Genomic DNA, 24,190 nt, shown 5'->3' on the forward strand with positions numbered 1-24,190 from the left:
GGTTAAAAGCTAATCCAGGTTTCAATAAGTGCCAGAAATGCAAGGCATGCCAACACAGAGTAAATAAAAAAGAAAGCCAGATCACTATTGATGAGTAAACTTTTGGAAAATTCCTTGTTTTTTCAATTGTAGGAGTAACCATGTGGTGTACATTCTTCAGTGCGCCTGCCCTAAGGTATATGTGGGTAGCACAATCCACATGGTACACATTAGGATCCTCCAACACCTAAGTGAAGTTAAAAACAAAGATAGAACCTATCCTGTGGCCAGGCATATCAATGAGGTCCCTGGAGGTAATTTGAATGAGCTTTATTACTATGTGATAGATTCAATCCCTAAACCTCAGGAAACCTGATTTAACGCCTGATATTAATGCTTGAGACCAAGACCCTCCCCGAGGCCTGAATTCAGAAGAGGACATGTATGTATGTCCATCTTTGAGTAAGAAGTAATTGAACTTGACCAGTCTATAGCAAAATATGAGAAAATTGTATGAATTTAATCAATGCTTTTAGGAAAATTTTGGAACCAAAAGATAATTTTTGTTTCATTTTGTTTTAAGACTATGACCCCACGCTTAGCATTGTGCAAAGTTAAATCAACTGAAAAGGAAATCAAGAGACAATTTGAATGACTAAGTATGGGTTAATGTCAATTTTCTGGACAATTAATGTGACTGGACATCAATCAAAGTAATACATTTAGTATTGCACTAGCATCTTAAACACTGCAAGCACTGGCAATGTATTTTATCATCCGAAAAGTATAAAAAGAGATGTTTTGTCTAGTTGCAGATGCAAGAGCACTAGATGCAAGGACGTAGGAGCTATAACTTGTGTGCCATGTGTGCGGGAGCATATGAATGCACTTTTGTGTTCAAATAATATTTCACAATTGCATTTGCAGTTTGAGCTCAAAGTTTATATAAGAATATGAAAAAGTAATTTACACTTTCATATTTGAGCCATATTGCACAATTGCACTTGCACTTTGAGCTCCATGTCTGCATGATAATGTAGAAAAGGCACTTGCACTTTGATATCTAAGCAATATTGCATAAATATACCTGCACTTTAGGCCCAGAGTCCTTACACTAGTATTTTATTGTAATGGACTATGACTAGAGAAAAACTAAGATGGGTCCATCTAACACTGAACATTTGCACTTTAGCAAGGTGTGGTCCAGGGAGTGAGGAATCGAGTGGACTGGTATGAGTTTAATTTGGGACAGGATCTCTTTCCAGAAAGGCTCTATGGAGGGGCAGTCCCACCAGTAATGTCGGAAGTCTCCCAATAGTCCACAACCCCTCCAGCATCTGTCTGAAGTGTTGGGGAAGATCTTGTGCAGTTTCTGGGGATACAAGTACCAGTCATACATGACTTTGTAGTGCGCCTCCCTTAGATACATCGAGCGGTTGAATTTCACCATGTCATTGCTTAATTGCTCCCACTGTGTGTCCGCTAGAGACGTATCTAAAAGCGAATACCAGAAGAGTTCATGGCGTGGAGTCGACCTAGGGCTCAGAGCATGTATGCGTGCATAAAGGAAGAAAATGCATCCCTTAGAGGGGGACCCAGATTGGGCGAATTTCTCCATGGGGAGTGTTGGAAGTAGGGGTCCTTATCTCTCACCGCCACCACCAAATGCTGGAGGCGGGAGTCCCTGTTCCACACCGCTGTTGCCAGGTGCTAGATTCGTACCCTCATTTCAATGTTAGGCTGAGTAAGGACACCGTCTGAGATAACCCTGCTCACACCCTTAGTAGCTTGGCACGTTCAGTCAGGCTTATCTCCAGGGCACCAGTGTAGAGTACGTGCAACCACACTCACAGCAACCCAATGATGTCACCACAAATAGACTCCACACGAGTTTTGAATAAAACAAGTATAATCTTTTTATAAGAAGATATACGACATGACCATACAATACAAAACCAACATATAATAATGAGTGGTATTCCTTCCGGTGGATTGGTAGGGTCCAATCCCAACCACTGCTTCTAACCAACAGTTAAGCTTACTTCTAACCGTTTCCAAAAAGACTGAGTTCTACACTGCAGGCATGAGTTCCCTATTCCGCGCGACTTTGCTTTACTAGCCCTGGCACACACAGTGCACATCACTAGGGACTTTACTAGTAAGGTTAACAGTCGTCTTGACCCTGTGATGTCTCTTTGTGAGCCCTCTTGCTAGCAAGGCCAGACGTCTGGCGAAGTGCCTGCTGGCAGGGATCACTCTGGTTGAGAAATTGAGCTTGCCACCAAGCTGTTGTATTTCTTGTAAGGTCACTTTTTCTGCCCCAGTATCCTCTCCATTGTGAGTCTAAGCTCCTCCACTTTTGCTGCTGACAGTCGACACATGCCCAATACTGTATCCGATTCTATGCCTAAGAATGATAGCTGTGTGGTGGGGCCCTCTGTCTTTCGTGTGCCAATGGCACACCTATCTCCCTGGCCAGTGCTGTGGACTGATTTAGCAGCTCTGCACACTCCTTGGTCCCTGGTTTCCCTATAAACAGGAAATCATCTAGGTAGTGTACCCGTCCCCGGTTGGGTGGCGCGCCCCAACAACCCATTTCAGGAAGCTGCTAAAGGCCTCAAAGTATGCGCATGAGATGGTGCAACCCATTGGTAAACACCTATCTTAATAGTACTCATCCCCCAGCCTGACACCTAGCAGGTAGGTAGCTCTCTGGGTACGCTGGTAGCAGCCAGAAGGCTGATTTGATGTCTGCATTGGCTAGCATGGACCCTATCCCACTTGCCCTGATTCTGTCTATGGCATCATCAATGGTGGCATAGGATACAGCACAGCTGTCCTGCTCCAACCCGTCTTTCACCAACTCCCCGGCTTGGTATGATAGGTGGTGGATTAATCTAAATTGCCCGGGATCCTTCCTGTACACCAACTCTAAGGGTGATACCACAAAATCTTTTACTGGGTGTTCCGTAAAGGGGCCAGCCACTCTCCCTGGGTGGACCTCTTTGTAAATCTTCTGCTTGGCCACTAACGGGTTACCCTTGATTGACTAAGTTCTGGCTTTAAAAAATCCTTCCCTAAAGCGTTCTAAAAATCTTTCCCCTAGCAACTGCTTATCTCCTAGATTGGGGTAGTCGTTTAGCAATTTTAACACGGTCAATGTTTTGATGGGTGTGGGTAGGTACCTGGTAAATTCTCCTCCTGTCACTGAACTCCATGCTCCAGCCTCCTTACTTTTTATTAACTGTACTCTTTGCCTCCCCTTGCCCTCTTGGTTTTCTGCACTCTATGGCTGGGTGTGCCCCACACAGTTAATGCATGTGTGCTTGAACTTGCACGACTGTCCCCACTTGCATTCTTCCTTATCATATTTCCAACAGGCTGCGTTGTGGCCTTTTCCCTCCCCTCTGCCTGCCAGTGACTTCTGTTTGCCATATTGGAGAATCCCTTCCTGCCTCTCTTTTTGTCTGCTTCTATGAAAAAACGGCTCCCTGCTCCCTACACCTTCTCTGGCTGCCACCATATGTGTAGTGTACCCCTCTACATCCTGATGATCCCAGTTGATGCATGGCCACGTATGCATTTTTTTTTAATGGTCTTTTTATTAGTAACAAATTTCCAATCATCACAGGTATACATTGCAGACAGTTCAATCTTAGAATATCTGGTACAGATTACTAAACATAGTCATACAATCATTCAGGCATGCAGAGTGTGAGCTTTTTCCCCTTAGCCATTTCCCATTCTACAGTCGGAGATATACATAGATTTCAACTAAATGCATCCCACCCACTCCACTTTCTGTCCCATTTCTTGGGACATCCTCTGAATTAAATACTTCTTTTTCTGCTACCATGCATTTGTCTAGCTCAGCCGCCCAGACATTTATTGAAGGTTGCCCCGCCAACTCCCACTTCATCGCAATGGTTCTCTTAGCCAACACATAGCCCAAGGTAACCAGTTGTTGTTCTACTTCAGTAAGGTCGGTTATTACACAACGTGTGGTACTTTAGGGAAATTGCCTTGTCAGGGGGTGATTCAGAAAGTAGTCGATCTTCAAGTGGAGAGGATTCTGGAAGGATGCTCTAGTCTGGAAGAGCGGTCGTTAGGGCATGACAAACCTGCAGGTATCGAAACGCCTCCCCCTGTGGCATTTCGTATTTCTCCTGCAGTTCTGGGAACTATAGGACCCTACCCTTTTACATGAGAGTAGTGTATTTATTTTCAAAAATACACTACTACACGAGATGACCTATATTGGAGAGTCCGATCGCGTCCCATTTGTCAAACTCTGGTTGATGGCACAGGAGTTCTAACTTCTGGGTGAACCACAACGGATTGGACTGAGTCAATACATCAGTCCAGCCCAAGCGTTTGGTCGCTTGGTGCCATAGTTGTAACGTGCATGCTGTGGAGCCCACAAATCTCCCTTTCCGGATCTTCATGTAGAGGGCACCTAAATACCCTTCCCGCCCCATTTGGTACCTGTCCAGCATATAGGTGGGCTCTAGCGGAGAGCGGTACGACCAGTGGAATACCACGACAAGCTGCGATGCCCAATAGTAGAGTCGCATGTCCGGGAGGGCGATCCCTCCATCGTACCACTCCTTAGATAATTTATGTAGTGCAATACGGGCCGTCCCTCCACTCCATAACAGTGATCTCAACTTGCTATCAATACTTTTAAAATACGAATCCGAGATTGGGTATGGGTAGCTCTGGAGGACATACAAGAACCGGGGAGGGCCAGCATCTTAAAGAAGGTCGCTCAGCCCAGTAGAGACAGTGGTAGGGATCTCCAGTGGGTAACATATTTTCTGAGTCTGTCTAATGGGGCAGCTAGGTTCTTGTCATCGGAGAGGCGAGGGTCGGGGTGATAAAAATCCCTAGGTAACGAAAGCCGTCAAGGGCCACCCCAAGTCGCAACCCGGGGGATGTCAGGGAGACTGGCCATGGAGAACATATAGCATTGATTTTGTCCAACTAATAGCATATCAAAGTCAACGGGAATTTCCCTGGACTAACTTTATGGAGACAGAATTTTCTATATCACTGATATCATTTAGCTGTGACACAAACACGTTATTTGAAAATAATTTTTTGCCAACAACTAAACTGTAACGTATATATGTTTTCTTTATTATTAAAAAAAAATCTTATCCTCACTTGACAGGGTATTCCCCTTAACATAAGGAACCCATAGACAAATTAAAATTTCAGAGAAACAATTTTTTTCTGAAAAACAATTCATATGTACATTTCTTAATACAATAAAAAAATTCATAAAACATACATCAATAGAGAAAAGCTATTACAGTGTACTTAAAAAAACAAATATCACAGATCAATACATACAACTTGATTACAAATACAGACAAGAACCCCTTCTTTTAAGCGGAACAACAGATGTTAGTCCCGGATACTCAGATCCAATAGCCTTATTATCATACGTGTGAGCCTTCCAATGTCCAAGATTGGCGTATATATGGAAACCACTCGGCTTTACTTGGATTCTAAAAACATAGTGCATCTACGCGTTTCGGTGTTTTGGTTACACCTTCCTCAGGAAAACAAATAATTGGGATCATCAACACCAACATTTGACATTGCTGATTATCTTCAAATTAATATGTACATTCTCTCACTATGCGTGGTGACAGATACCAATACATTTTAGATGTTGGCTTCCTTTCAATGTAATTACTCGCATAAAGGTAAACTCTACTGACCTTAATATTGGATCTGGTATTATCCAAATCCTTAATGGGGGAAGTATATCCTATTGTGTCCCAATGGGAGCTCTATGATCACTCATCTCATTGGCTGTATTCACAATGGTATCCTTATGGGCGCTGGGAATGCAAAAGGTGCACTTCAGACTCCTTATCTAGCAATGTAAATGTATAACAAAGATCTTTGGAATATGTAGGTTGATCATATGTAAGATATACATTGAGAGAGTACATAAAAAACAGTACATTTTAAATCAGGTAGATGCACAATAGATGGAGTACAAAGATGGTGTGTCATTCCAAAAACCTGTTATGTAACTGTAGAGGAAATCCAATGTAATGTAATGCATTGAGTGATATATATATATATATATATATATATATATATATATATATATATATATATATACATATATATATATATATATGTATATATATATATTTTTTTGTTTTTTTGTTTTTTGTTTTAACATCTAGAAGGATTCCACCAAACTTGGTGTTGATGACCCCAATTATTTGTTGTCCTGAGGAAGGTGTAACCATATTCAAGGCTAAAACACCGAAACGTGTCGACGCACTATGTTTTTAGAATCCAAGTAAAGCCGAGTGGTTTCCATATACATGCCAATCTTGGACATTGGAAGGCTCACACGTATGATAATAAGGCTATTATCCGGGACAAACATCTGTTGTTGCACTAAAAAGAAGGGGTTCTTGTCTGTTTTTGTGATCAAGTTGTATGTATTGATCTGTGATATTTGTTTTTTAATTACACTGTAATAGCTTTTCTCTATTGATGTATGTTTTATGAAATTTGTTATTGTATTAAGAAATGTACATATGAATTGTTTTTCAGAAAAAATGTGTTTCTCTGAAGTTTTAAGTTGTCTATGGGTTCCTTATGTTAAGGAGAATACCCTGTCAAGTGAGGATAAGATTTTTTTTAATAATAAAAAAAACGTATATACGTTACATTTTAGTTGTTGGCAAAAAATTATTTTCAAATAATGTGTTTGTGTCACAGCTAAATGATATCTGTGATATAGAAAATTCTTTCTCCGTAAAGTTAGTCCAGGGAAATTCCTGTTGACTTTGATTGTCTGTAGTACCCTGTTCCCTGGAACTAGTGGGGTCATCTCTCTCTTGTTAATAAAACAACTAATAGCATAGCCTGGGTACTTGCCAAAGTTGGTAAAAATATTTAGGAGTCTGTGTAGGGACCCATGGGGAGGACGCCAAGTGCACTGGCATACAATGATAGTCTATCCTCATATCCGTCGTCCCATTTCAGCCTCTAAGGAGCACATCTCTTCGCTCACAGGAAGCTAACAGTTCCAGGATCAAAGAAAAGATAAGCGGGGATAGCGTAAGCCCTGTTGGGCGCCCCTGTCCAGTGTAATCATTTGAGATATTCAGTTGTTAAACTTGACTTGGATACGCAGGTACGTATATAGCAGTGTGATCCAACCCAGGAATTTCGGGCCGAAAGGTAGGGCCACTCTATGGAATCAAATGCCATAGAGGTATCCAGAGAAATCACCACCACATCTTCCTCTATGTATTGCTGTCGACCGAAAACCCTGTGAAACAGCGGATATTCAATGCTGTGTTCTGCCCTGGCATGAAGCCCAATTGGTCGGCATGGACTAGGGATGAAAGTATTGGGATGAGACGGTTAGCTAAAAGTTTGGCCAGTACTTTGGCTTTGACATTGATCAAAGTGATCGGTCGATAGGAACCGCAGCTATTCACCGGTTTCCCAGGCTTTCGAATGACCACTATGGTAGCAAGTCCCTGATCATCTGGTAAGATTCCTTTGTTGAGGCTTTCAATGAACATATTTTTAAGGTGAGGGCGACCCGCGTGGCCACAGTCTTGAGGAATTCAATTGGAACGCCGTTGGGCCCCTTTGCTTTCCCGGACTGGATATTGTTTAGGGTCCAGCAGATTTCATCCCCTGTTAGGTCCTCCTCTAGTCTGACCCTATCAACGTAAGATAAGGCAGGTAATGTCATGTCGGCTAACAATTGACGGGAGTCTGCTGTCGTATACGTAGTGGAGGAGGTATAAACTTCCTCCACTACGTATATCATTACTCATGCCTTTAGCCCCAGTGGTAGTTCCGCACTCCCATATATACAAGACCACCCCCCCAAGTGCGCTGCGCACTGTTTGCTCACCCGTAGCTCCTGTTTGTATTTTGACCTGCCACACTGTGAGCTTCGAGGCTGCCCCTGTGCAGGCTAAAGGCAACCCCTCTGCACCGTGGTCCACTTCCTCCTCGCTATCTGAAGCTCCTTCTGAGGATGATGTGTCTGTAACTGTAGGCCATGCTACTTAAGGGCCACCCCGCTGGCTCCTAGGAAGTTGTGCTCCAGTGGCCACCGTTCTGGCTGCTGGCCTACCATTGCCTTGACCTCGCTGCTGTGACCCATTAGCCTTCCCGGAGTTAGCCTTCACTAGCCGCCCTGCTTTCTCCAGCTGTAACGCCTCCGTCATGTACTGGTTGACCCACTCTTTGCCACAACTCGCCACCAGGGTTCTTGCTTCCCCCAGCAGCTCCCATAAACCTCAGCCAGCTCTGGATACTCGAACTGCTCCTCAGCCATTCTCTCATGTTTTGCTGGCAGTGGACCCCCACAGCCCTCCTCATCATCATCACTGTACCTGACGGGCATGCGTCGGTCCCTTCCGGCACCTGCTGCCCGGGTCCAGGTATTCTGGATGCCTCTTGCCATTCTCGCTTGCAGCTGCCAGCCTCCTTTCTGCAACTGAAGCTGCTGTACCACAGCTGACCTTTGTGTCCCGGCTCCTTTACCTTTCTCGGGGCTTAGGCACTATGATGGGCCTGGGCGTTCACAGTACTATGTGTCAATTTGGGCCCACCAACTCATCTGCCCCTTTAAGCTGCTGTTCCTTGCCCCTTTAATTAAAGTATTGTGCCTGCGACTGGATGTGTCTACTTGCAGAGCCGAGGCCAAGCTCCAGATGACCCAGCTTAATCCCGCTGGCTGAAGCAAGTGCCCAGGCTTCCCCACCGCCTTCCTAGCGGTAAGGTGGTTTCCTTTTTTCCTGTGCAAAAGCAAACTCCTGTGATTCCACACAAGGGCCGCGTGCTCCCCAGCCATGCTACTGCCCGTTCCTATCTTGTTCGTTCCTCTGGCGCACTTAAGTCCTTTTGCGCCCCCAGGGGGGGCCCTGCCTATTGGGCCATTCAAACCATGCGGCCCAATCCGTGCCTGGCAATTTCCCGGGTTTGGTGTTGTCCGCTCATTGGCCCGCCCCCAGTACGGGTTTGCAGCAGGCCCCTCAGTGGTCCGGCTTCGCCTCCCTGGCTCGCGTGCTTTCTGAGAGGCCTCATTAGAAGGGGGACACTGTCCCCTTTCCAATGAGGCATCCCGAAAACACGGGGAGGCCTTTTTCTGTACATTTGCCCCACCGAAGCAGGAGAGAGCACTTACCTCCTGCTCGCTGCTCCAGTGGGGAATCTGTGACATCAGCGCACCGATGTCACAGATGGATGCAAGGGGGGGCTAGTGCTGATGCAGAAGCAATTCTGCATCTCTCCCGCACCCTTTGGAGAACAAGCATTTGCAATGCAATAGGTCTCGCAGTTTTCTCTTTCAAGAACCAGCACGCAAAGCGTAAACACGCACCATATCTGTCGTTGCTTACAAGAAGCAAGGGGGCAGTAAAAGAGGCACAGTTACTGCCAGGCTTGCTTCTCGTGAGCAACAACTATAAGTACAAAGTGTGTATTTATGCACTGCTTGCAGGTTTTCAAAACATATAAATAAAAGGCATTATAATTTACAATGTCAATAGCAAACAACTCTTGCAAATGCTAGACCTATTGCATTGCAAACTGTAACATCGTGCATCAAGATGAAAAGACAAAGCTTTAATCTTTGATTTGAAACCAGAGACTGAAATGCCCATCTAGTGGCTAAATTGCACAATGTGCAACCAAGTTGTGTAATCCTAGGCGAATATTTTATGTCACAAAGGCTCCTTTTACTTCATTATCGCATATTAGAGCACCTTCAAATAGACAATTTCGGGCTGTGCTTTGTTTAAAAACATCTAGTTTGATTTAATAAACTACAATTTTGCTTCATGTGTAATAAGAATTTTGGCCACGTGCAGGTTGCATGTGAAACAAACTTGCAAGAAGCTCACTAATGGCACTGTTGCCAAGTGGGAGGACATGAATGTTTCTAAGTACAAGTTTAACAAGCATTTGCAATGCAATAGATCTCGCATTTGCGAGAGTTTAAGCTATTGGCACTGTAAATGACAATGTCTTTTATTAATATGTTTTGATAATTAAATCATAAATAAAAGGCATTGTCATGTACAATGCCAATACCTCAAACTCTTATAAATGGGAGACCTATTGAAAGAAGCGTCTGCCATTGTCCCGGGCTGCTTAGAAAGTGAATGCGCTCATGACGTACTGAATGTTGCAGTAAAACATGTGCCTACAGTAGGAGAAACTATTTAAATAAAATAGTGTTTACAGACTAAACAAGCATTTGCAATGCAATAGGTCTAGCATTTGCGAGAGTTTGTTCTATTGGCATTGTAAATGACAATGCCTTAGATTTATGTGTCAGTTTTCAAAGCAGATAAATAAATAGCATTGTCATTCACAATGACAATAGCTCAAACTCTCGTAAATGTGAGATCTATTGCATTGCAAATGCTTGTTTGAGGTGTGTAATAAGAGACAAGTCTAGAATTTGCCACTAATCCCCTTCAGTCGGAACTGACCAGCACCTGAAGTTGCAGAATTTCCTTTACTTGTTATGGTGACAAAAGTGAAAGAGGCAGAGGTGAAAGGCAGGATGGAACAATGGAAGAAAGAGTGCATGGAAGGATGGAAGGGTGAAAGGGAGAATAGATGGAAGGGTCAAAGGATGAATCAGTGAAAGAATGGATGGATAGATAAAGGGATGGGTGGATGAAAAAGTGAAGGTCTGGAGTGATAGAGCGTATGAATATACGAAGGGTTAAGGAATGGAATGGGTGAAAAGAAGCATAGATGGAAGTGTGCAAGAAAGAATGGAAAAGTGAAAGGATCAATAAATGAAAGGGTTAATAGATGAAGTATTGACAGATGGGTGACAGGAATTAGGAAGAAAGAGAGAAAGGATAGACGGGTGAATGGTGAATGGATAGATACACTGATGGATGAATGAGAATGTGCAGGCGTAGAGAAATGGGTGCATGACTAGATGGAAGTGTGAAAGGATGGATGCATGGATGGATGGAGGGAGGATGGAAGTTGAGAGGTACTATTATCTTTACTCGCTTCACATGCATGAGTGATTAGAGGCAAGGTTTAAGTGGGGGTATTTTCATTAGTTACATTTTCTGGCTACTTCTTTGGAAGGGTAACACCGCCCACCTCAAGCTTGTGCCACAGCTACAACGAGGGCCAGGTGGGAGAGCTGTGATTGGTAAAATGCATGATCGCATCGACAACTCCACTCAATCAATTCTGGGACATGGATCTAGTCAAGTGTCCATCCACGATTTACTACAGCAAAGTTAAAAGTTACTCAGGGGGCTGAAATGAAGGAAAGCCAGGTATACCACAAGTTATATATAAACCTATTCTGTGTAAAGGGTCTAAGGGAAGTTTATAGACCAGCCTAGGTTACAATCCCCAATGTTACTATATACTACAAGAAAACCTAGGGGTCTTGGCTATGAGGAAGAGATGAACCTCTTATTTGGGCATAACAATATCTATCCAGTCTATCGAGTGCCAAGCACACTTGCTATAAAGTTAAGCATTCAAACAAAGAACACAGACCAACAGTGATTGTGGGTGAAACCAATAAATACATATTGGATTCCCATCAAGTCTTGTTGTGATCAATACTATCATCTGGTTATCCCTTGTGGATGGTGTATCTCTAGATCATTGAGACGTTTCTACCATTACCACGGTCAAAGTTGGGTTCTGACCCACAATCACTCCGAGACCATGTAGACATTGATATATGATGGGAACTGGTGCAGTGCAATAAACTAAAAAGAGGTGTTGAAGTGGTGAGTGTAAAATAGGATAGAGGACAACAAAAGAGAAACTTTAATGAGGATTTGCCTCTTCCTAATTAAAAACAGGAACAGTGCATATAAAGACAGTTTTGAACAAATAACTGCAAAGGGGCCAACATGTTTCAGCCTTCAGGGCAAGACCCTAAGCTTTCTTCAGGGCCTCTGTTCTTCAATTAATTAATGCTACTGCATGTGTATCAAGGAATGTGATTACTCTTTTCTCCGTGTCAGTCCAAAACGATCTCACACTCAGGTAGACCGGGGGGAGGTCCTACTCATGAGTGCAGGATGAGTGGTATGCCTGTATGAGTGCAGGATGAGCGGTATGCCCGTATGAGTGCAGGGTGAGGGTATGTCTGTATGAGTGCAGGGTGAGCAGTATGCCTGTATGAGTGCAGGGTGAGCGTTATGCCTGTATCAGTTCAGGGTGAGCGGTAAGTCTGTATGAGTGCAGAGTGAGCGGTATGCCCGTATGAGTGCAGAGTGAGCGGTAAGCCTGTATGAGTGCAGGTCGAAAAGGGGGTGGTGATGAACAGAGTGTCTGAATTAAGCAGACCACTCTTACCCAGTCCAAAGATCAGGGCTTGATCCATCACCGTTTTTTAGCTCACTGCACCATCCCAGCTCAGAACTTGGCTATATGCAAATTAGTCTGACCCTGGCCCAGTGCATCATGGGAACAGGGCAGACCAAACTACCAAGCCAATTCATATACTGGGAAGGAAACAAGCTACCGGGGACCGGTTTCTGGCATTTCAGCCGTCTTCGGCCCGGCTTGCTTGAATCCTGATGGTGCAATGAGCTAGGGACTCACATCTGAGTATACCCTTCCACGCTTATGGTGGACAAAAGTGATTCAGAAAAGGGGGTGGTGATGAACAGAGTGTTTGAATTAAGCAGACCACTCTTACCCAGTCCAAAGATCAGGGCTTGATCCATCACCGTTTTTTAGCTCACTGCACCATCCCAGCTCAGAACTTGGCTATATGCAAATTAGTCTGACCCTGGCCCAGTGCATCATGGGAACAGAGCAGACCAAACTACCAAGCCAATTCTTATACTGGGAAGGAAACAAGCTACCGGGGACCGGTTTCTGGCATTTCAGCCGTCTTCGGCCCGGCTTGCTTGAATCCTGATGGTGCAATGAGCTAGGGACTCACATCTGAGTGTACCCTTCCACGCTTATGGTGGACAAAAAGGATTCAGAAAAGGGGGTGGTGATGAACAGAGTGTCTGAATTAAGCAGACCACTCATACCCAGTCCAAAGATCAGGGCTTGGTCCATCACCGTTTTTTAGCTCACTGCACCATCCCAGCTCAGAACTTGGCTATATGCAAATTAGTCTGACCCTGGCCCAGTGCATCATGGGAACAGGGCAGACCAAACTACCAAGCCAATTCTTATACTGGGAAGGAAACAAGCTACCGGGGACCGGTTTCTGGCATTTCAGCCGTCTTCGGCCCGGCTTGCTTGAATCCTGATGGTGCAATGAGCTAGGGACTCACATGTGAGTATACCCTTCCACGCTTATGGTGGACAAAAATGATTCAGAAAAGGGGGTGGTGATGAACAGAGTGTCTGAATTAAGCAGACCACTCTTACACAGTCCAAAGATCAGGGCTTGATCCATCACCGTTTTTTAGCTCACTGCACCATCCCAGCTCAGAACTTGGCTATATGCAAATTAGTCTGACCCTGGCCCAGTGCATCATGGGAACAGGGCAGACCAAACTACCAAGCCAATTCTTATACTGGGAAGGAAACAAGCTACCTGGGACAGGAACAGACTAATTTGCATACAGCCAGGTTCTGAAACTGGGATGGTGCAGTGAGCTAAAAAACGGTGTTGGATCTAGCCCTGATCTCTTGACTGGGTGAGAGTTTTCTGCTTAATTCAGAGACTCTGTCCCTCACCACCCCTTGTTGTAAATATTTTTGTCCACCCTAAGCGTGGAAGGGTATACTCAGACATGAGTCCCTTGCTCATTGCACCATCAGGATTCAAGCAAACCGGGCCGAAGACGGCTGTAATGCCAGAAACCGGTCCCTGGGAGCTTGTTTCCTTCCCAGTGTAAGAATTGGCTTTTGTAGTTTGGTTTGCCCTGTTCCCATCATGCACTGGGACAGGAACAGACTAATTTGCATACAGCCAGGTTCTGAAACTGGGATGGTGCAGTGAGCTACAAAACGGTGTTGGGTCTAGCCCTGATCTCTTGACTGGGTGAGAGTTTTCTGCTTAATTCAGAGACTCTGTCCCTCACCACCCCTTGTTGTAAATATTTTTGTCCACCCTAAGCGTGGAAGGGTATACTCAGACATGAGTCCCTTGCTCATTGCACCATCAGGATTCAAGCAAACCGGGCCGAAGACGGCTGTAATGCCAGAAACCGGTCCCCGGGAGCTTGTTTCCTTCCCAGTGTAAGAATTGGCTTTTGTAGTTTGGTTTGCCCTGTTCCCATCATGCACTGGGACAGGAACAGACTAATTTGCATACAGCCAGGTTCTAAAACTGGGATGGTGCAGTGAACTAAAAAACGGTGTTGGATCTAGCCCTGATCTCTTGACTGGGTGAGAGTTTTCTGCTTAATTCAGAGACTCTGTCCCTCACCACCCCTTGTTGTAAATATTTTTGTCCACCCTAAGCGTGGAAGGGTATACTCAGACATGAGTCCCTTGCTCATTGCACCATCAGGATTCAAGCAAACCGGGCCGAAGACGGCGGTAATGCCAGAAACCGGTCCCCGGGAGCTTGTTTCCTTCCCGGTGTAAGAATTGGCTTTTGTAGTTTGGTTTGCCCTGTTCCCATCATGCACTGGGACAGGAACAGACTAATTTGCATACAGCCAGGTTCTGAAACTGGGATGGTGCAGTGAGCTAAAAAACGGTGTTGGATCTAGCCCTGATCTCTTGACTGGGTGAGAGTTTTCTGCTTAATTCAGAGACTCTGTCCCTCACCACCCCTTGTTGTAAATATTTTTGTCCACCCTAAGCGTGGAAGGGTATACTCAGACATGAGTCCCTTGCTCATTGCACCATCAGGATTCAAGCAAACCGGGCCGAAGACGGCGGTAATGCCAGAAACCGGTCCCCGGGAGCTTGTTTCCTTCCCAGTGTAAGAATTGGCTTTTGTAGTTTGGTTTGCCCTGTTCCCATCATGCACTGGGACAGGAACAGACTAATTTGCATACAGCCAGGTTCTGAAACTGGGATGGTGCAGTGAGCTAAAAAACGGTGTTGGATCTAGCCCTGATCTCTTGACTGGGTGAGAGTTTTCTGCTTAATTCAGAGACTCTGTCCCTCACCACCCCTTGTTGTAAATATTTTTGTCCACCCTAAGCGTGGAAGGGAATGCTCAGACATGAGTCCCTTGCTCATTGCACCATCAGGATTCAAGCAAACCGGGCCGAAGACGGCTGTAATGCCAGAAACCGGTCCCCGGGAGCTTGTTTCCTTCCCAGTGTAAGAATTGGGTTTTGTAGTTTGGTTTGCCCTGTTCCCATCATGCACTGGGACAGGAACAGACTAATTTGCATACAGCCAGGTTCTGAAACTGGGATGGTGCAGTGAGCTAAAAAACGGTGTTGGATCTAGCCCTGATCTCTTGACCTGGTGAGAGTTTTCTGCTTAATTCAGAGACTCTGTCCCTCACCACCCCTTGTTGTAAATATTTTTGTCCACCCTAAGCGTGGAAGGGTATACTCAGACATGAGTCCCTTGCTCATTGCACCATCAGGATTCAAGCAAACCGGGCCGAAGACGGCTGTAATGCCAGAAACCGGTCCCCGGGAGCTTGTTTCCTTCCCAGTGTAAGAATTGGCTTTTGTAGTTTGGTTTACCCTGTTCACATCATGCACTGGGACAGGAACAGACTAATTTGCATACAGCCAGGTTCTGAAACTGGGATGGTGCAGTGAGCTGAAAAACGGTGTTGGATCTAGCCCTGATCTCTTGACTGGGTGAGAGTTTTCTGCTTAATTCAGAGACTCTGTCCCTCACCACCCCTTGTTGTAAATATTTTTGTCCACCCTAAGTGTGGAAGGGTATACTCAGACATGAGTCCCTTGCTCATTGCACCATCAGGATTCAAGCAAACCGGGCCGAAGACGGCTGTAATGCCAGAAACCGGTCCCCGGGAGCTTGTTTCCTTCCCAGTGTAAGAATTGGCTTTTGTAGTTTGGTTTGCCCTGTTCCCATCATGCACTGGGACAGGAACAGACTAATTTGCATACAGCCAGGTTCTGAAACTGGGATGGTGCAGTGAGCTAAAAAACGGTGTTGGATCTAGCCCTGATCTCTTGACTGGGTGAGAGTTTTCTGCTTAATTCAGAGACTCTGTCCCTCACCACCCCTTGTTGTAAATATTTTTGTCCACCCTAAGCGTGGAAGGGTATACTCAGACATGAGTCCCTTGCTCATTGCACCATCAGGATTCAAGCAAACCGGGCCGAAGACGGCTGTAATGCCGGAAACCGGTCCCCGGGAGCTTGTTTCCTTCCCAGTGTAAGAATTGGCTTTTGTAGTTTGGTTTGCCCTGTTCCCATCATGCACTGGGACAGGAACAGACTAATTTGCATACAGCCAGGTTCTGAAACTGGGATGGTGCAGTGAGCTGAAAAACGGTGTTGGATCTAGCCCTGATCTCTTGACTGGGTGAGAGTTTTCTGCTTAATTCAGAGACTCTGTCCCTCACCACCCCTTGTTGTAAATATTTTTGTCCACCCTAAGCGTGGAAGGGTATACTCAGACATGAGTCCCTTGCTCATTGCACCATCAGGATTCAAGCAAACCGGGCCGAAGACGGCTGTAATGCCAGAAACCGGTCCCCGGGAGCTTGTTTCCTTCCCAGTGTAAGAATTGGCTTTTGTAGTTTGGTTTGCCCTGTTCCCATCATGCACTGGGACAGGAACAGACTAATTTGCATACAGCCAGGTTCTGAAACTGGGATGGTGCAGTGAGCTGAAAAACGGTGTTGGATCTAGCCCTGATCTCTTGACTGGGTGAGAGTTTTCTGCTTAATTCAGAGACTCTGTCCCTCACCACCCCTTGTTGTAAATATTTTTGTCCACCCTAAGTGTGGAAGGGTATACTCAGACATGAGTCCCTTGCTCATTGCACCATCAGGATTCAAGCAAACCGGGCCGAAGACGGCTGTAATGCCAGAAACCGGTCCCCGGGAGCTTGTTTCCTTCCCAGTGTAAGAATTGGCTTTTGTAGTTTGGTTTGCCCTGTTCCCATCATGCACTGGGACAGGAACAGACTAATTTGCATACAGCCAGGTTCTGAAACTGGGATGGTGCAGTGAGCTAAAAAACGGTGTTGGATCTAGCCCTGATCTCTTGACTGGGTGAGAGTTTTCTGCTTAATTCAGAGACTCTGTCCCTCACCACCCCTTGTTGTAAATATTTTTGTCCACCCTAAGCGTGGAAGGGTATACTCAGACATGAGTCCCTTGCTCATTGCACCATCAGGATTCAAGCAAACCGGGCCGAAGACGGCTGTAATGCCGGAAACCGGTCCCCGGGAGCTTGTTTCCTTCCCAGTGTAAGAATTGGCTTTTGTAGTTTGGTTTGCCCTGTTCCCATCATGCACTGGGACAGGAACAGACTAATTTGCATACAGCCAGGTTCTGAAACTGGGATGGTGCAGTGAGCTGAAAAACGGTGTTGGATCTAGCCCTGATCTCTTGACTGGGTGAGAGTTTTCTGCTTAATTCAGAGACTCTGTCCCTCACCACCCCTTGTTGTAAATATTTTTGTCCACCCTAAGCGTGGAAGGGTATACTCAGACATGAGTCCCTTGCTCATTGCACCATCAGGATTCAAGCAAACCGGGCCGAAGACGGCTGTAATGCCAGAAACCGGTCCCCGGGAGCTTGTTTCCTTCCCAGTGTAAGAATTGGCTTTTGTAGTTTGGTTTGCCCTGTTCCCATCATGCACTGGGACAGGAACAGACTAATTTGCATACAGCCAGGTTCTGAAACTGGGATGGTGCAGTGAGCTAAAAAACGGTGTTGGATCTAGCCCTGATCTCTTGACTGGGTGAGAGTTTTCTGCTTAATTCAGAGACTCTGTCCCTCACCACCCCTTGTTGTAAATATTTTTGTCCACCCTAAGCGTGGAAGGGTATACTCAGAGATGAGTCCCTTGCTCATTGCACCATCAGGATTGAAGCAAACCGGGCCGAAGACGGCTGTAATGCCAGAAACCGGTCCCCGGGAGCTTGTTTCCTTCCCAGTGTAAGAATTGGCTTTTGTAGTTTGATTTGCCCTGTTCCCATCATGCACTGGGACAGGAACAGACTAATTTGCATACAGCCAGGTTCTGAAACTGGGATGGTGCAGTGAGCTAAAAAACGGTGTTGGATCTAGCCCTGATCTCTTGACTGGGTGAGAGTTTTCTGCTTAATTCAGAGACTCTGTCCCTCACCACCCCTTGTTGTAAATATTTTTGTCCACCCTAAGCGTGGAAGGGTATACTCAGACATGAGTCCCTTGCTCATTGCACCATCAGGATTCAAGCAAACCGGGCCGAAGACGGCTGTAATGCCAGAAACCGGTCCCCGGGAGCTTGTTTCCTTCCCAGTGTAAGAATTGGCTTTTGTAGTTTGGTTTGCCCTGTTCCCATCATGCACTGGGACAGGAACAGACTAATTTGCATACAGCCAGGTTCTGAAACTGGGATGGTGCAGTGAGCTAAAAAACGGTGTTGGATCTAGCCCTGATCTCTTGACTGGGTGAGAGTTTTCTGCTTAATTCAGAGACTCTGTCCCTCACCACCCCTTGTTGTAAATATGTATGAGTGCAGGGTCAGCGGTATGCCAGTATGAGTGCAGGGTGAGCGGTAAGCCTGTATGAGTGCAGGGTGAGCATTATACCTGAATGAGTTCAGGGTGAGTTGTATGCCTGTATGAGTGCAGGGTGAGCGGTATACCTGAATGAGTTCAGGGTAAGCGGTATGCTCATATGAGTGCAGGGTGAGTGGTATACCTGAATGAGTTCAGGGTGAGTTGTATGCCTGTAAGAGTGCAGGGTGAGCGGTATGCCTGTATGAGTGCAGGGTGAGTGGTATGCCCATATGAGTGCAGGGTGAGTGGTATACCTGAATGAGTGCAGGGTGAGTGGTATACCTGAATGAGTTCAGGGTGAGTGGTATGCTCATATGTGTGCAGGGTGAGCGGTATGCCTGTATGAGTGTAGGGTGAGTTGTATGCCTGTATGAGTGCAGGGTGAGTGGTATACCTGAATGAGTTCAGGGTGAGTTATATGCCTGTATGAGTGCAGGGTGAGTGGTATACCTGAATGAGTTCAGGGTGAGCGGTATGCTCATATGAGTGCAGGGTGAGCGGTTTGCCTGTATGAGTGCAGGGTGAGTTGTATGCCTGTATGAGTGCAGGGTGAGTTATATGCCTGTATGAGTGCAGGGTGAGTGGTATACCTGAATGAGTTCAGGGTGAGCGGTATGCTCATATGAGTGCAGGGTGAGCGGTATGCCTGTATGAGTGCAGGGTGAGCGGTATGCCTGTATGAGTGCAGGGTGAGTTGTATGCCTGTATGAGTGCAGGGTGAGTGGTATGCTTGAATGAGTTCAGTGTGAGGAGTGAGAGTCCATTGTGTGAGTGGCAGTGGCGGCTCGCAGAGGGAGTGCTGCGGGCGGCGGGGCTGGGCAGGGGAGGGCCAGGGTGGGTGGTTAGTGGAGTCAGACATACAAAGGCAAGGACTAAAGTAAATAAATAAATAAAACGATATACCATGCGCTTGCTGCATTGCCGAGTTGGCGATGCAGCGAGGGCAAGGTAAATAGTTTTATTTATTTACTTTACTCCTTGCCGACAGATGTCTGTCCACTACCCACCCCTCCCCCCCCCCCACCATGCCCCTCCACCGCCTCACAGCACTCCCTCTGCGAGGCACCACTGGTTAGTGAGGATGCTGTATGAGTACATGAGGAAGGGTTTGACAGTCTGGGTGATGGGTGAGAAGTATGCATGTGTGAGTGGAGGGTGAGAAAAGCAATGTGTGTCTGACTGCAGAGTGAGCAGGGTGAAGTATCTGGAGTGTAGGGTGCGTAAAGTGTCTGAGTGAGTGCAGGGAGTGTGGCAAGTCTTTGATTGTGAATCCATTTGCATTTTTAAAAAATGCTAGCAAGCTTTCTTGAAAGATATACTGAAAAAGCATCATTTACACCTGTTGTTTCTCAATTGATTTTGGAAGGGATAAACCCAGGCACCCTCAAACCATGTCTGATTCAACTTCGCTCACACTGTATATCCAGCTCACTGCTTTTTGCCCCCGCACTTTGAAAATGTACAACACGCCACCTGCTGATTTGGCTTATGTATTATAGAGGGCTGTATTTTTTGTTTTACAATGTACTCAGCTCACGAGTGTCACAATTCATGTATCTTGCAAATTTCCTGGATTGAATTTGAACTCACCAGTGCGAACTCTTTCTGCGCACTAGGAGTTAACTAACTTTCCTTGCACTGTGGGGTAGTTTTCACTCCAACGAAAGCCATCCGAGGTGGAACATGCATGCCGGTGTTGTGTAATATTTGGTATCCCCTTGGGCAGGACTTTAAGTGGGATGAAACAAACTGGTGGTGCTCTTAAAGGGGCATGGCTAATGTAATTAAGGGCGTGTCTTAAAAACACGTAAAATAAAAATCTGTGCTTAGCATAGTGTGTCACCCGACTTGCATTTTGCTGTTTCTGTCATTGCATCCAGATACATAATGCAAGTAACATCATACCTACAAGAAGTCAGGACTATTGGCTTTGTCATTGGTTGTTAGTTGCTTTGAGCAGTGTGTGAGCACGCGCACATCGATGTGCTTGCAGTCACTGCAGTCTGGAAAAAAACGGACCGCCTGTGCCAGGGCAAAAAACAGAGCCCAATCAAGACCCGTTTCGAGGCCGGCCCCTCTTTATAAAACTGCCGGTGCTCAGCACTGGCGAGACCCGGCCCACTTAAAGCCCTGCCCTTGGGATCGTGCATCACCTGGCTTCAGCAAACTCCGGAGGTCTTGCCTATTGGAGAGCTCGGACGGGCCCACAAGCAGCCCCCCTCCCCCACCCTCACCCCCACTGGCATTCTTCACCAAGATACTTAGTAAAGTTCCTCTTGTGATTATTCAGTCAGGGACAAAAAGCAAACTGAAACCCACACTTTTTGAACCCTTCTGTGACCATCTTGAGCTGTGTTCTGCAAACGCTCACTAACTCATTTGGAGAGTAAAGGATGGAGGGAGTGATTGCCTAAGGAAGGGAAAGGCAATGAGGCACTGGAAACACTGCACTTTGCCAAGAATCGCACACTAGAGGCAACTGGAAAACAAGATGAAACCCTGGTCTCCAGGTTCTACAATTAACAACTTACACATTAGAGCCCCGGATACCATCCGCGGGTGATGACAGGGTAAGGTTTCCCACAGCGCCCCCAGTGGGCCTTACTTTGGAGGACAATGGCAATAGACATATGGCTACCTTGGTCATTCAGTTGCTGGGTCCTTTTGGGGCTGCCAATGCGGGAATAAAGTAGTCGGTTCAGTCTCTACGCGCACGCAGCACTTGGGATGTCTCTGAATGGATAAATCTAGCAGAGAACAGGTAGTTAAGTATGTATGACAATTCAGTTCTTGGCCTCTCACAAATCTACTCGGGCCTAGTAAATAGAGAGAAGTTTAACCTCACAGATTAAGGGATTAAGAAAGGCACAAATGCCCTGTAGACCTGTCAGGCTCTAACTCTGACGGATAACCCCTTAGCCACAGAATCCTTAGATCTAGCCTTGGTCTAGCCATCCAAGCAGGGCATAGCACAGGCCCCCCCAACCCTGGCGGTACAGGGTGGAGGGGCCTCCCATTACAGAGGCTGCATTAAGCCTATACATTTCTGCAAAATCTGGGATAGGGCAGGTAGACTCAGTGCTGGAAAGTGGAGGGATCCCACAGGATCCTGGTTCCACCAGCTATTTTTAGGCCGGATCTGGGATCATCAGCCCATTGAATATGCTGAATTTGATCTGGTGTCATTTTCAACACTGGGACAGAATTCAACAGTGCCCCATGTTGTGTGCATTCCGTTCAGTGCAGCAACTTTAGGGGAGCACGGGGGCTTTTCATTTTTACTTTCAACAAGGCCCAATCAAAGGCCCGATTTCAAGGGCCATCAGCCCTTATTTCGTTCAAGTATCATCTTGTCTCGGAGCCATCTACATGCTAATGTAATGGAAGGAAACAAAGGCACACAGAGTATCACTACTCAAGAACTTTAGAGATACTATGATTTGGAGGTAGGTTTTTGACTGTTTAACCCTCCTACATCATTAAGAGTTGTGCATGGACGGTTAGAATGCAAATGTAACTGTGTGTATGAGTAATTACAATAATAATGATTTAAATGGCACCTACTTAATGCCTTGTTTTATTTTATTGCACTTCTCATCTCAGTTTAAAGTGCCACGCCACTTTACATCACACTTAGAGATAGACAAATCATACAAGTGTGTAAATCAATGTACAGGACATGTTTCAAAACACTAGGAAGTTTACAAGCTGTAGGAATCATATATTGTCCTCACTTGTTGCCATTATATGTTAAGAGAGAGCGGTCAGGAAAAAAGCAAAGTCAGGTTATAAAATGTACCGCAGTGATTGGGGCTGTCTGTACTAACAAGACTTTCTTAATTCCCAGAGGAACTCTTGTTTTCGATCTTAGAATAACACCAGTCTAACCAAATCTGTGAACTGCATGTTAAAGATTGTGCTTTACAGCAGGCGCATTAACCCTCTATACTACCCTATGAGTTAAAGCTGTGATTGGAACAAACACAGACCCCTCCTAGAACTGCATGAAAGCACCAGAGTTTTATATAGGCGGCCCTGTCGTTATGCGTTAGGCTACTCTCACCTGTAGATGGGCCCGAATGTCTGGAAGTTCTTCTCCATGAGGCCATGGATGTTATGGAAGCCGTCCTCCTTCCAGAAGCGGTAGAGGTTCACCCAGCCGTTCTTCCACTCGCCCGGCATCTCATGGAAGGGCCGGGGCAGCTTTCCCTGGACGGACGCGGACCCCGACTCGGTCGTCAGGGCATGGACGTGGCGGCGGGAGACCGCCGAGGTGCAGCCGGGCACGCCCATAGGCGGCCAGCGAGAGGCAGCCCTGGCGAGCATCCTTGCGCCGGTGCTGTGCAACATTTGGTACCCCATTCACTTCACCTGTCTTCGGAGCTCTGCCCTATTCCACAGCCCGGACGGCTCTCCTGCAACCCGCCCACTCACGGAGAGGCGCGCCTCAGCGCTGCCCCGGCAGGTACAGGCTGGAACAGCCGCGCCCTGAGTAGAGGTACTGCTAGAAAACCACTTGTCACCATTTGGACAGCACAGCGGCCTCCAAAGGTCCCGAGGTAAGAGATGGGCCTGAGACGCGCACTGAGCTAAGACTCTGAGCTGAGCTAAGACTCTGAGCTAAGACTCTGAGGGCTATTGCCCGTCCGGCAGCTTCCGTGGCTGGGCTGGAGCTGTGTTGAAAGGGCAGCTTGTATTCTGCCGGTCCTGCTAACGTTTTTTAAAGGCGCGCTTAATCACGCTTGCAGTCTTTTTCTTTTGAATGCTTGCCATCAGTGCTCAATTGTTTCTTTTCAGAGATAACAAGCAGTACCTTAGGATATTTAAAGTGTCAGGGGTACAAGAATAAAATAACAGCAAATGCGAAACCTGCTGTTGAGAAATACTTCAACATTTGCATAAAAAAAGAGATGTGTCCCGCAGCAACCCTTTGTAACTAAAGACCTATAAAAAAGTCCTGTTAAAAGGCAAAAGGTGGTCAGTTCTATCTAAAGCTGAATATTTTTATTCCAAAGCAAAAATACGTGACGCTAAGACAGCATATGTTAACATAACTGCAGAAGGTTGCCTTAGTATATTACTTAGGTGTAGCACCACCCTACACTAATCCAGACAACCGTAAGGTGATTTTAGTGATCTTAGACAACCATAGAAAGCTCTCTAAGTGGTAGCTGTGGAGAGCAGCCTTCAGGCTTAGTCCCGAAGGAGTGTAAAGCAGCTTGTTTTACCAGTATTTTATCTTATGGTGAAGGTTAAGTGAAAAAGAACCACACAGTGTAATTGTAAAAATATGTATTTATTATAAACACTCACTAAAACATTGCAACATCTCCTCCCAGGGGAGATATAATCACAATACACACAAAACGTCAGCAGTTGAACAAATAAGTAGCACAAATACATAGTGGTCCCCAATGGGAGACCAAACCATATACTAATAATGTGGATGGCGAACCACAACCTAATTTCGAGACTGGACCCAGAAGACTCAGAAGAGCCGGTGACCCAAGGAATCACCCAAGGTAAGTACTCAGCTACCCCACGAAGGCCGAGTGCAGAGTGGAAA

At 46.0% G+C, this 24,190-nt stretch overlaps 1 protein-coding gene across 1 annotated transcript in view; it reads right to left on the bottom strand.

The window, feature by feature from the left end:
- The window catches only part of CYP11A1 (cytochrome P450 family 11 subfamily A member 1), a 257,157-nt gene extending 234,151 nt beyond the window's left edge, over positions 1–23,006 (bottom strand). The window contains exon 1 of the mRNA XM_086959860.1: positions 22,688–23,006. Coding sequence (XP_086815986.1) covers positions 22,688–22,986 — 299 coding nt within the window. The 5' untranslated portion in view covers positions 22,987–23,006. The remainder of the gene's footprint in view (positions 1–22,687) is intronic.
- Positions 23,007–24,190: the final 1,184 nt, after the last annotated feature.

This window comes from Lissotriton vulgaris, chromosome 2_2 (assembly GCF_964263255.1).
Source record: "Lissotriton vulgaris chromosome 2_2, aLisVul1.2, whole genome shotgun sequence".
Lineage (NCBI taxonomy): Eukaryota > Metazoa > Chordata > Amphibia > Caudata > Salamandridae > Lissotriton > Lissotriton vulgaris.